The sequence below is a fragment of the Dermacentor andersoni genome, chromosome 2 (genome assembly GCF_023375885.2).
Source record: "Dermacentor andersoni chromosome 2, qqDerAnde1_hic_scaffold, whole genome shotgun sequence".
Lineage (NCBI taxonomy): Eukaryota > Metazoa > Arthropoda > Arachnida > Ixodida > Ixodidae > Dermacentor > Dermacentor andersoni.
This window is the reverse complement of record NC_092815.1, coordinates 193,985,655-193,998,008: the sequence shown is the minus strand read 5'-3', so window position 1 is coordinate 193,998,008 and position 12,354 is coordinate 193,985,655. Positions and strand designations below refer to the sequence as shown.

Below are 12,354 nucleotides of genomic sequence, written 5' to 3'. Positions count from 1 at the left end.
TATAGCATCAGCACATATTTATACGGGAACAGGAAATAACTAACGGGAACGTCTGTAAGGCGTAATTACATAGAAGGGTGACGTGTAGCCACTCTGTAGCTGGTTTCTAAGCATGGAGTAGTTCCAAGTGTACACTTTGGAGTCTGAATTAAGCCACTATTAGGAATGCAGGTGAACCTGGAAACAGAACAAGGCATTGGACTAGCTTTGGAATTGATCATGTTTGAACTTATGCTGGTAGTATTCAGTACTACATTGCCACCTTTGCCAGGAAGAAATACCAGCAGAGGGGATAAGGGGTAGAATTTAGCTTCAGGTGCTGGACATCTGTACATAATTTGCTCTCGATTTTGATGACAGGCACCAATAAGTAATTTATGGGCCTGAACCTGGGAGGACAGTACGGAAACTTGAAGTTAGAGCGTTCACAGTGGGTCGAGAAACTGAAAATGATTGGTGTATTATCTATAAGAGATATCGAGATGCTGGTATGGATTCTCTAGAGTGCACATGCAAGTAGCTGATATTCTGTGCTCACTGACAACCTAAGAATTCCACCCACAAAACCACAAAACTGCATTGCATCTGACTTCTGGGCTTCCAGCAATCCAAAATATAGTTCCTGAAAGGCACAGATACTGAAAGAAGTACTATGCGCTAGGCTGTGATGTCAAGGAATTGAGTGAACATAATTGATTAGCTCATGTACATCTTATTCATGTATGGCAGGGGTGTATTTGCCTCCGCGTTCCTAGGTTGTCATCGACTATATGTAGTTGAGATTAAAGAGCCCCTTGCTAGGCCCCAGCAGGAATTTTGGTTGCATACTGGATGTTATAAAGAACTGTCCAGGAAGTGTTCTAGCTTTAAGAATTCTTGGAGAGGGTTAGTTGTAACCAAAATAAAAGCAGATAAAGCAATAGTGTTAGGAGGTGAACTTCCCTTTCTGCAGGAGTAGCTCTTGCCTCGACCAGCGTTTGCAAGTGAGATCCCTTTCCTCATTGGAGCTGAGAGCCCACTCTCTTTTTTGTCACAGCAATTGTCACTGTGACCCCTGTCTTCCTGCTTTTCTTACTGCATTGGGCATTTCCAGAGGTGGTTCTGTGCACTGTGTTTAATGGAAACCTCCGAGTGCCAATAAGCAGAGCATTGCCACTTGGCTTTTATATGTGGTATGGTTAGGAGTGCACTGGCCTGAACCTTTGCAACAGATTGTACCTGTCTCAGTGGCAAAAAATATAAAGTGACCATGGATGAGGCAACGTTGGAGCTGACTTTTTCAAGGTCTCGGAAATAAAAAGCACCTCTTGATGTGGTCATAATGTAACCCAATTTTGCACATAGCAGCTACATTCACACGCTTGGGCACATCGAAGTAGTACACTATGGCATTGTAAAATGAGTGTCTGTAAGCTGTTTCTTATGGAATTGTTCGTGCACAGTGCCTTTGTCACTGGGAGAAATTAGAGCTGACAAGGGAGCCAAGCCTTTACCAGCCAGGAACCATGTTGCACCACTTAGCCCCATAGCAGTGTGTTGAAGAATGCCACCACCGCAAGCACGCTGCGCATCAAAAAACGAAGAGAAGAAAAAATGAGGCTGGGCTCATCACATGATGCGGTCCCTTGGCTCCGGTATGGGAGAAAGTCAGGAAGGAATGCCACTTGCAAACGCTAGTCAAGGCAAAGGAGGTAGAGTGTCTCTGTCATCAATTGGCGCTCGCCTCCTGGCAGTATGGCAGCAGGGTGTTTCAACTTCTTCGATCTCCTCCAATAATGAACCGATTTGGAAAATTATTTTGGTGCATCGTTTCCTAGATGGAAGTTAACAGCTTTCTGTGTATAGCCAAAATTGTCAGTGTCCTAGTGCTATGTGCAAAACTTGCCTGGTGAGGGGCCCTTCTAAGTCTAGCAAATGTCTTTCTTTTTTTTCATTTTTGTGGTCGGTAAGCTTAGTGAATCTAGTTTGCTGAAAGAAAGAAAGAAATACGTACTTGTTACATGATTCCAAATATTTTAGGCTGGAACTTACGACAAAATTGTCCAGCTATATATTCAAAAGTGTGGCATAATCTATGAAGCAAACCAGCAAATATGGACATGTGTTAGTCAACAAATTATACAGTGTGTTTTACCTGACTTTATTGTGTGTTGCCCTTGTTCAAAAACAATTATAGCTCAAAGATTTTGCTGTCACTACCTTGGCCTAGCAGTTCAAAGTGTAGTGCTCAGCGCACAGCTGTGTGTTGTGTGTTTATATTTCAATAAACACCGTGGACCTTTTTCAGCTCCAAGCAGGAGAGAACTTGAAGAGGCAAGACTTCAGAACAGCTGTGTCAGTAGTCAGTGAAAGTTATATTGTCGTAATATCTCCAAATTTGGTTGATGAATTCAGCTTACGCATCTCCCCTTGTTAGAGGCATAGAAAGAATGTCTGAATGTGTCAGCCCCAGCAAAATGCAGTGTTGGTTTTTACAGCTATTTTACGAGCATTAAAGTAGGGTTTGCTTTGTGTCGTCTGCTTTGGTATTGCACAAGCACCATCTTGTACACCAGCGAGCAGATATGTTAGTTTCAATGTCATTTATTTTCTAACAAATTGTTGGGGGTTCTCCAGGTGACGAAAGCTGTCGCAAACAGCTCGAGGGATGCCTGTAGGACTACATGTATACATGCAATAGCTTTCATACCAGCTTAACATAGCTACACTGCTCATATTTTGTGTGTGTGTCACGGACATTCACACAACAGAATTTAGCATTATTAAAAAAGTGATGTATTATACCCAGTGAAACAACAATTGAAGTTAGTAGTACAACAGAAGTAAAGGAAAGCATAGAGCTTACAACACATGAGAGCTTACAGTAAACATAAAAAAAAGCACAATTTGATTATGTGTTTCACACAGATTGGCACAACAGAATATAAACAAATGACATATTCTATCATCAACTTGAAATGAACAGTTCCTTTAATTGATGAGGACGAAAGCTGCTAGAAAAAATGTCTTATTTTTCATACTTCTTTAAAAGGAATGGCATATGAAATCTTAGTGACTACATCATGTAGCCACCATGTTGTCGTGGGATCAGCCATTGATCACTACTGTGTGTCCGGAAATCGTATCTCAGTCTAGTGAGCCTCGATAGGTTTTGTAATGCCATTTTCTCACATTCATTCAGGAATAAGGAAGAGTAAAGCAAATGAAATTTACACAGTGTCATTACACTTACAGTTTTATATTATATGAATAGTTGTGCGGGCTGTGCCTATGAGTACAAACGACAGCAATAGTTTACGGACCGCACGAGCCTGTGCCAAACTGTCATGGTGTCCCACCTAGTGGTGCGACACCTGGCATCGAGAGCATCGCTAAGCTGGAAATGAGACCCCTCGTTTTTCGGCAGGGGGTCAGTTATCATGTGCTGCACAACTTTTTTCTCCTTCGTCCTCACGCAATGTGCACAGTCCAGTGGCTCGCAGTGATATCAGTTCAGCAGAAGGCTGCTGGTATCAGCACTATCAGTTCCAACGATACTGCTTGTGAGACAAAGGCCCATCGCCATGGCTGTCACAGAGCGCATTGCATCAGAAAGAGAAAACTAGACAAGCCTCATGCCGAGCAAAAAATTGACGCACTGGCAAACAACGAAAGGACACATTTTCAGCCTAGCGTTGCTCTCAGCGGCATGGGAAGTGTCGTGGAGGGGATGTTTGACACATGTTCGTGCGGTCCGTAAACTTTTGTGCCTAACTGTACATTAGCAACATGTCAACTTGCATTTTTTTGTAGTTGATGTAGGGAGGAAAGATGACCTTTTGTCAAAGTTCCCCAAACTTGTGTGCGGCGATTTAGATAAGAAACAAAAAAGGGTTTTGTGCACTTGTACTTGTGTGCACTTGTGCACGTTTACAGGCAAAGCAGGTCAACATCACAATAATGCACCAGCTGCTGATGACAGTGACTTCACCAATGTCTTAACGTGAACAGTTAATGTCATATTGGGTGAAAAAGTAACATCAGGAACTTTATTGTCGTTAACAACATCAAAGCTCGCATAATCAGTTATTTCCAGTGTTTGTACCAGTTACCATCATTCTTTGTTGAAATAAAATGTTTTCAAATTTTTTAGTGTTGACCTCTAGTGTCTGTTCTGACTTTACCACTGCTACAGTTTCAAAAGGCAGGCAATGTTTCACTCTTGTCATGACTTCTTTCAAGTAATAGCCAGAGACAAACTACTGTTGTCTGCACACAGTACCAGAGACGTGTTAGTACCAATGTCGTCGACATCGGTAATGACATACATAACATAGATATAACATTCATATTAAGTCTGGTCTGTGCAAAATATGATGCCCATGAGCTGGAGGTACACGTAACAGTGGTCTATACTTTGCAGTTGGAGGCTGAACGGACTGAGCGAAGTCGTTGCCAGAAGCGGCTAGCTGAGATGGAAGATGGCATGGGCCGTCTCAACAGGGGTGAGTGACAACCCTTGGTTTTTTGTTACAGTTGTGTCTCTTGCTTGGTACAGCAGTTGAGTGTTTTGGTGCAGCGTGGATGTAGGTACACACGAGAGGAAGTGGAGTTTAGCAAGTCGTATGCATAGGGCAGTTAACCACTGGTCTAGAGATGGCAAAATTTCTGGACATTTCAAATGGCCTGAAAGAAAAATGCTTCCCCCTTTCCCCCCCCCTCGCATTTTCTGGAAAAAAGCTTGAAAAGTTGGAATTAAACTAGGTTTCACACTGCCCTCTACAAATATTCGAAGCAGGGCAATTCTGTATACTATACAGGTAAAGGATATGAAGAGACTGCCCATATATTTTATTCACTTTGCTAGAAATATAAAATTAAATGGTTCTGCCAGTGACCTAATCCACCACTGCACCGCATGCCCATGCTGGTCTGGTTTTCCTCTTCAATTTGTCATCCTTGTTGCTTGTCACTGATTTTTACAATTATTACTTACCAGTTAGTCCATATTTCCATCCATCTATGAGTATACTTGCATTACTGGAATTCAAGCCTCTTTTGTGTGGCAATCGCTTCCTTTTGCGCCTCTGGGTAACCTGAATCGAGCACAAATAAAATATTTTAAAAATATCTGTATTAGCACAAGCACTTTCCTTTACAAGTTATTTGCTACTTCTGTGCCTGTGCTTATATTTGAGTGATTTGGTAGCCGGTCGTGGACCTTTCACTCATGGCTCTCTCCTCCAAACGCAGTGTCGGTGTTGGCTGCCCGAGAATACATTGAGCTGCGCAAGAAGTTTGAGGATGAGTCGGAACGGAACCGAGCACACGAGAAGGAGGCTGCCAGGGTGAGTGAATCTTGCGCAGCTCAATTCTCTCCTGTCTCCTGAGAGGGTATTAGTCACCAAGACAGTTGTGACCTTGTGGATAAATTTTTCCTTTACTGCAGAAACTTGTAAGCTTCATTTTAACAAAAGTCGGAAGCTTCATTTTAACAACACTGTCAGTTTAATGAAGTTTCTTGGCTGAAGATATGACATCACTGTGTTAAGGTTAAATCTTAGCTCTTCGGTGGATGCATTGTGGAACAGCCACTTTTATCCACATTTGTGTGATGTAATGCTAATTTCGTATGACAGCCCACCAACAATCGGGTGGTTGTTTAACAGTTTTGAAACAAGTTTTAGAGAGAGACTGTGACACTTGAGGCACGTTCAGCAGCTGTGCAAAGTACATTCAATCAGTGCCAACTGAAGTGATTGTCTGATTGTCTGAAGTGATGATCCGTGAAGTAATTGTCTCAATATACAACTTTATTATTGCCTTCGCTAGTGGAAACAGCCTGTTGTATTGTCACTAGCTGAGATAGAGGAGCCAGAGTGTATACTGCACCCACTCTTCCACTGCTCTAGTAACTGTGCACTCCCTAATGGTTGCATAGCAAAAAGGGCTTGCTTCAAAATAATGGCTGTCGACTAGTTGGAACGGTCTGTGTATTGCCAACGGCTGAAAGCAGCCATATGGTTTGCGTGACACATGTGTCCTCCACCTCTGTCCCGTAACCCGTGCAGCTGAAAGGAGAGCGCAATGCAGCCGTCCGCCAGAGCGCCTTCCTCGTGGGTCAAATGGTGCCCGAAGTGCGGCTGCTGGCAGCACTGGACCAGGTCAAGGCAGTCGAGCTCCAGGCAGCTGCAGCCAAGGCAGAGCACGAGGCTGAGGTGGGTGTGCGGTGCACGTTGACTTTAATGGCCACAGTGGCACATACTCAGAAAGTTTCTTGCATGGTATGTACACGCCTCTCTTGGCGTCTTAGAAAAATAATTCATTCCGAAAGATCCTTGTTGCAGCGTCCCTGTCTTATCGGTAACACACTTCTTCGGGCTCGTTGGTGCAGCAGTAAAAGTATGTATGGCATAAGCAGATGATGGCAGATTGTGAAAGAAGATGCTCTCCGTCCCATGTTGCTCCACAATTGCTCCGTCTTCATCCACTCGAGCTGAACGTACTTGTTCTGTATTATAGCTCTATACAGGAGTTCAAATAGCAGCAAGAAAAGAATGAGTTACCGTGATATCTGTACTAAGCCAGAGATATTGCTCCTCCAAAGTGGACAAGTCATCACAATTGAGACGTAAAAAAAAACAAAAACCACATGACGTATGAAAAAAAATTATTACTATGAATTCAGCACATGCAAATACACAAATAGTGCAAATTTAATAAAAATCTACTTATACGCAACGAAAACAGTTTTTGAGAGCAATTGCTACTAATTTGTAAGGATGCCTTTTGCAGAATGAAGAATGCTTGTGTACCAAGCATTTAGTGCATGTTAAACACAGGCTGACATGGTCATTGAGAGGGAGAGAGAGATAGAGAGTGAGTGTGTGTGTTATCTTGAGAGGTTAGGTTAGGCTTGACATGCTACTCCAGGTGAGATGGTGAGGGATGAAAGAAAGGGAGTGAGAGAAAAAAGCATGCGCACTAAATGTACTAGCACGCACATTATTCACAGAGCCTCATTGAGGCTTGTATCTTGCAAGAATACTGCAAGTGCCTTAGTAGACTGCAGTTCAGAGCCACAACGCTGCCACGTTCTGAGAAGGTTCCGCAGCTCAGGTCACATGTTGTATTGCATATTTAGCGAAATACCTACAACATCCCTTGAGGTTGTAAAGCATCTGCGAATACAGATTAAATAGTTTGAGTCCTTGTCACTAATAGTGACAGTGCATGTTTTTTGGCAGGTCATCTTGAAATTATTTAGTGCATGCACAAAGAAACAGAAGGTACAACAGACCATACACCCTGCTTTGTGCAGTCCCTGTGCCTGTTTCCTTGCATGTGTGCTGCAACAATTTCAACTGGCTGTCAGAATTAATCAAGAGCCCTTCACTAAAGCCTTCCTTACAGCCCCTAGGTTGCTTTGAGATGAGAGAGAGACATACTCCTTGCATGCAACATGACATGGGTGATGCATGCTATTATCCACCCATACATAGCATAGTACGCACAACACACTCAAGTAACGAGCAGGAGCAAACACGGTAACAAGCAACTAGAGTGTCAGCTTGTGGCAAGTGTCTCAGAACAAGTCTAAGAGCACTTTCATTGCTGACAAAGCACTAGCAGTGTTGCTCCATTGTCCAAGAATATGGTGCAGTGCCATGTAAATTTAAAGCCGCTTTGAAGACTGCTTCTGTGGCTGCAAAGTGCATGCAGACACACAAAACATGATTTATGTCATCAAACACATTTTCATCAATTCCAGTTGGTGCAAGGAGTTGTCCATATATGCAATGTTTAACCAAATAGTATGGTGTGTACATTCAAAGTTTAATTCGAATTCTGCAGGGATGCTATGAAAATTCGAATTATACATAATTCGAACTAATGAAAGCCAGAGAAAAAAATCCCACGGTTAAGGTGCGCCTATATAGTTCGACGTAGCGTGAGCACGCGCACACTCTCTAGGTCACGTTGGTGAGAACAATGTCTATAGTTGGAAGCACTGGCGCAGCCAACGTAACTGGACGCGGCCAACGCGGTCCAATGTGCCCGACATCAAGATGGCTGTTGCTCCATCCGCGCATACGTTACACCGACTGCACCGACTGTACCGACCCACAATGCATGGCACAAAGAAAAAAGGGGCCCACGCCGCTTTGTCGACAGTCGCAGACAGCCATTGAAAGTCTTCAAAGCGGCGCACGGGTTGGGGATCATTCTGCGCATGCTCCAAAGAGAGCAGCCAACGGCGCGCATCGAAGTGCAGAGGGGACGGCATTTCGGCTGGTGCAGTGCAAATGGTGTAGCATGACTGGCTGCAAGCGATGTGCACTGAAAAAGCCAGGCTATGAATGCGTCTTTGCGCTGCAGGAACAAGAACTGCACTCTAAAATGCACTTGCGAAACGCACCACAGCCTGCTGCGAAATGCACCATATGTATCCCAGCAACGCTGGGATACATGTAATAGCCACGAATCTCAAAGGCTGTGCTTTATTGTACTGTGAGCACCGATAAATGTCGCGGCTGCCATGTTTCAGACATTACCTGGTTCCACTATATGGCAGGACACCTTGTAGAGAAAGAGCATAGCCTCCAAGATGTAACAGAAAGGTGCAAAGAAAGAAAAATAAATAAAAAAAAACAATACAACGCAGCACCGTCTCCGAATTTTTATCTTTAAGGTCCTGAGAGAGGGAGAGAAGCAACCTGCAACAGAGACGTTAGCTATGGCTGGCCAGGCGTGAATGCGTCTCTCTTCAGTCAGGCCTAAACCAAGGGCCGCAGATGGAAAGAGCAAAGTGGCGCGGCCCGCGCGGCATCGCCAGCGTCGCCAGTGTGCTCCCGCGCACTAGCACTCTCTCCGTCCACAATGGCACAGAGTTCGAATTATCGGTGGCGGTGCAGATTTCAGTGTGAATTAGCAGGATGCATTACATATTGCTTTCAATACATTTTTGGATGGACCGCGGCAGCTACTTCAAATGATCCGAAATTTTTAATGAATGAGCTGTGAATTAAAGAGCGTTTACTGTATGCTCATGCCTGGTAAGCATAGGTTGACAGAATAAGCGGATAGTTAGTATTCATACTCATTCACCAATATTTTCACATGCTATATACTCACTTGCATTCATGTGTACTCACACTTATTGGTACTCCTTCATGTTTCTAAACATGCCCTTTCATACTTACCAACACTCACTCATGTTCATACTTACTCCCATTCACACTTGCTGGCATCCACTCACACTCATACTTGCGTCTACTCCCACTCCCCGGCGCTCTCCCGCATACATATTCACATCTGCTCACACTCACAAACAGCCACTCGCGCCCACTCAAAATCACTGCCTCTGACTTTTGTTCGTGCTCACGTTAACTGGCACACGTGCCTGTTCACACTCACATTCACTGAAACTTACTGGCTGTCACTCCAATTCATACTCCTGTTGACTCGCATCCTTTGTTGCTCACTAAAGCTCCCTCTCATGCCTGTGAAATGAACGTATAGCGAGAAAAAGTCACTGCACTCATGAGTGATTAAGCCAACCTATGCTTGTAAGCTCAGGCACTCGCTATGTGAAAACCAAACAATCAGTCAATCAGCTAATCAATCCAAACACTCTTCCATCCCTCCCTTCAGGTCCGGGCTCTACGTGAGCAGCTGGACTCGCACAGCGCCCCTGGGGAAACAGTGGAAGAACTGAAGCAGTGTCTGGGAGAGTCTGAGCAGAAGCTCTACGAGTCCCAGAAGAGGGTCCAGCAGCTTGAGGAGAGGGGTGAGCATTGAGCCCACAATGCGGTGCAGCTGGATATTCCCAGAAAAAACTGCAAGAAGTGCAGTTGAAGTCATTCCAAAAAAAAAAAAAGAAGAAACAGTGCAACAAAAGGAATGAAGAAGGAGAAAACACAGGCACTGTCTTTCTTCAGTCTTGTTGCTACACTGTTTTTCTCAAAATGATGCTCACCCAACTAGCCCAACTTTGTACTTTTGTGCAGGCGAAGTGTTAATGTTGAGCAAGCTCACTGGATGCTGTAGCAGATGTAAGGGAAGGTTGGCATTCTTAAATGTATGGATGCCGTCTTCTTTTTTTATGAACCAACCTCTAGGTTGCAGATTTCTCTGGAATTGTGGAGTCCATTTCATTCGTCATTTGTTTCATGCTTGCAGTTGTTACTTCATGCTAACACTGTGATTTGCTTAGCACTCCAAACAGGAGACCTGGCAATACTGTGTAGTCCACTTATAATGGTATCAAGAACAAGGAATTCGATCATCGCTATATCTGGACTGCCGTAAAAAATAAGAAAAAGGACCTACCGAACACACCATTGTTGTTCCAAAACCAATTTGCCACTTACGCTAATAAGAGACGTAAAAAGTAGGCGGTGAAAAATAAAATGTCTATTTCTATCTCTAAACAGTGTGTGAAACATTAGGCGCACTGAAATAGTCGGAAATCTGCACTTGCTTTTGCAGGAATTTCAGGTTCACAGCCGCAGTGTGCATCGTGTCTAGCTGCTGCGCGAACACTGATGGCAATAATTTAGTGTGCATGAAATCAGTGAGCGACTCGATTCGGGTCAGTGTCAAAGATGGGCCATTGTCAATCTCATTGTCACTGCCACTGCTGTTGTATCCTCTGTTACACAATGCGGCCATCTGTCGCGACAACTATCGCTCCATCGAATATCACTTAGCAGAATGAGGCAGCACTATCTGCACTCAGAAATTCCTCCACCGAAGCATCACTTGTTTCATCATCAGTAGCGACATGCTCCCAGAGCTTGGTAATGTCGGTGGCTTCCACCGTGTTGGTCTCGCTACCGTGGGGGGTTTCACCCTGCCCCATAAAGCATGCCTTTTTCCGTTGATCGGTATGGCCCCTGGATGCAGCTGTCATGATTGCAGAGCTCCTTCGTCAGCTTGTACTTTTTTGGGTCTATAAGAATTTGCAGTTTCGTCTCAAGTGACACAGCTTTGCATTTCGTCTGCACCATTTTCTGCTATACAGCGCCATCTTCTTTGGGCTGCTTCCGTGGCGAATTTCCATGCTCACTGAGAGTGCAGAGAAAGGGCAGAGGACACATCGAGTTTTTAAAAAATTATTATTCTCTGTCTCTCTCTCTTCTTTTGACGAGTGGAGCACGTTCGCAGGCGACGTGCACGTGAAGCAGCTGGCACCAACTACAGGTTTTCCCGCTCAATTTAATCCAATTGCCAGTCAATTTAATCTAAGTGCCAGTCAATTTAATCCAAGTGCCACTGATTTTAATCTGAGCGCAGCTCAATTTAATCCAAACGCCACTCAATTTAATCCAAACGCCAGCCGAAATAATCCAAACGCCAGTGAATTTAATCCAGGCACAATGGAATTCAAGAACCTTTGGATTTCAAGACTTCTGAAAATTTGCGAACATATTAGGAGTTAACACCTTGAACATGAAAGAGCGAGGTGGTAGACCAGTAGCTATCCTGCCACGGGACTAACGACAACTTTTGGAGGTTTTGAAGCGAAAAGTTTCACTATGCTAGTCAACACCGTGCATCACGCGAGCCAGCGTATGTCGGAATTGGCTCTGTGAGCGTGTTCGGAGTCGAATTGGCTCCATAAGCGTGTTCGGAGTCGGCACAGGTGGCCACTGCCGCGCGCTATGCGTCATCGTTTGACGTTCGCCGCAAGCGCGTGTTTATCGCAGAGGCCAACTATATAACCGCTTGCCAGAGAATAAGCTTGCGCATTCAACATGGAAGGAGAAGAGTGATACTACCGATACAGAGAGCTGTGTTTATGGCTGTACAGAAATCGCAAGACACTGTGCCCAACAGTGATGAATAAAGAAGTTTAATAATCCTGCATAACTTATGGTATATATCATTGATAAGCAATTTGCATAACTACACAAGGCACACGTATAGCATAACCATAAGCTAACCAAAGCATATCCACAAGTGAAAGTGTAAGCATAACCATAGGCTAAATCATAAAGCATAACTGTAAGCTGAACCGTAAGCATATCCATAACTTAAACCATAAGCATATCCATAAGTTAAACCGTAAGCATATCCAAGGCTAAATCATAAAGCATAACCATAAGCTAAACCATAATAACCACTGAACCTTTTCGCTTCGAGATATCCAGGCTTAACCTTAGCTAAGCCCCAGCCAATTTTTTTTTATTTTCTACTTCGTTATGAGAGCGACACAGAAGATGAACATTCTCCAAATTATTTAAGAGGAAACGGCAGCATGAGTATGTCGAGTTAATGGTACACATGCGATTTGGTCATGGCTATCTAACGAAACAATAAAGGTTGATTCGATGATAATCACTAGGCCCTCGCCGGGAGGCTTCGGTCGCT

At 44.0% G+C, this 12,354-nt stretch overlaps 1 protein-coding gene across 2 annotated transcripts in view; it reads left to right on the top strand.

The window, feature by feature from the left end:
- Positions 1-12,354, top strand: part of LOC126540275 (shootin-1) — a 77,194-nt gene that overhangs the window by 31,564 nt on the left and 33,276 nt on the right. For both annotated transcript variants that reach the window (XM_050187081.3, XM_050187083.3), the window contains exons 7-10: positions 4,403-4,484; positions 5,233-5,327; positions 6,051-6,197; positions 9,634-9,769. In XM_050187081.3, the coding sequence (XP_050043038.1) occupies positions 4,403-4,484; positions 5,233-5,327; positions 6,051-6,197; positions 9,634-9,769 (460 nt within the window). The remainder of the gene's footprint in view (positions 1-4,402; positions 4,485-5,232; positions 5,328-6,050; positions 6,198-9,633; positions 9,770-12,354) is intronic.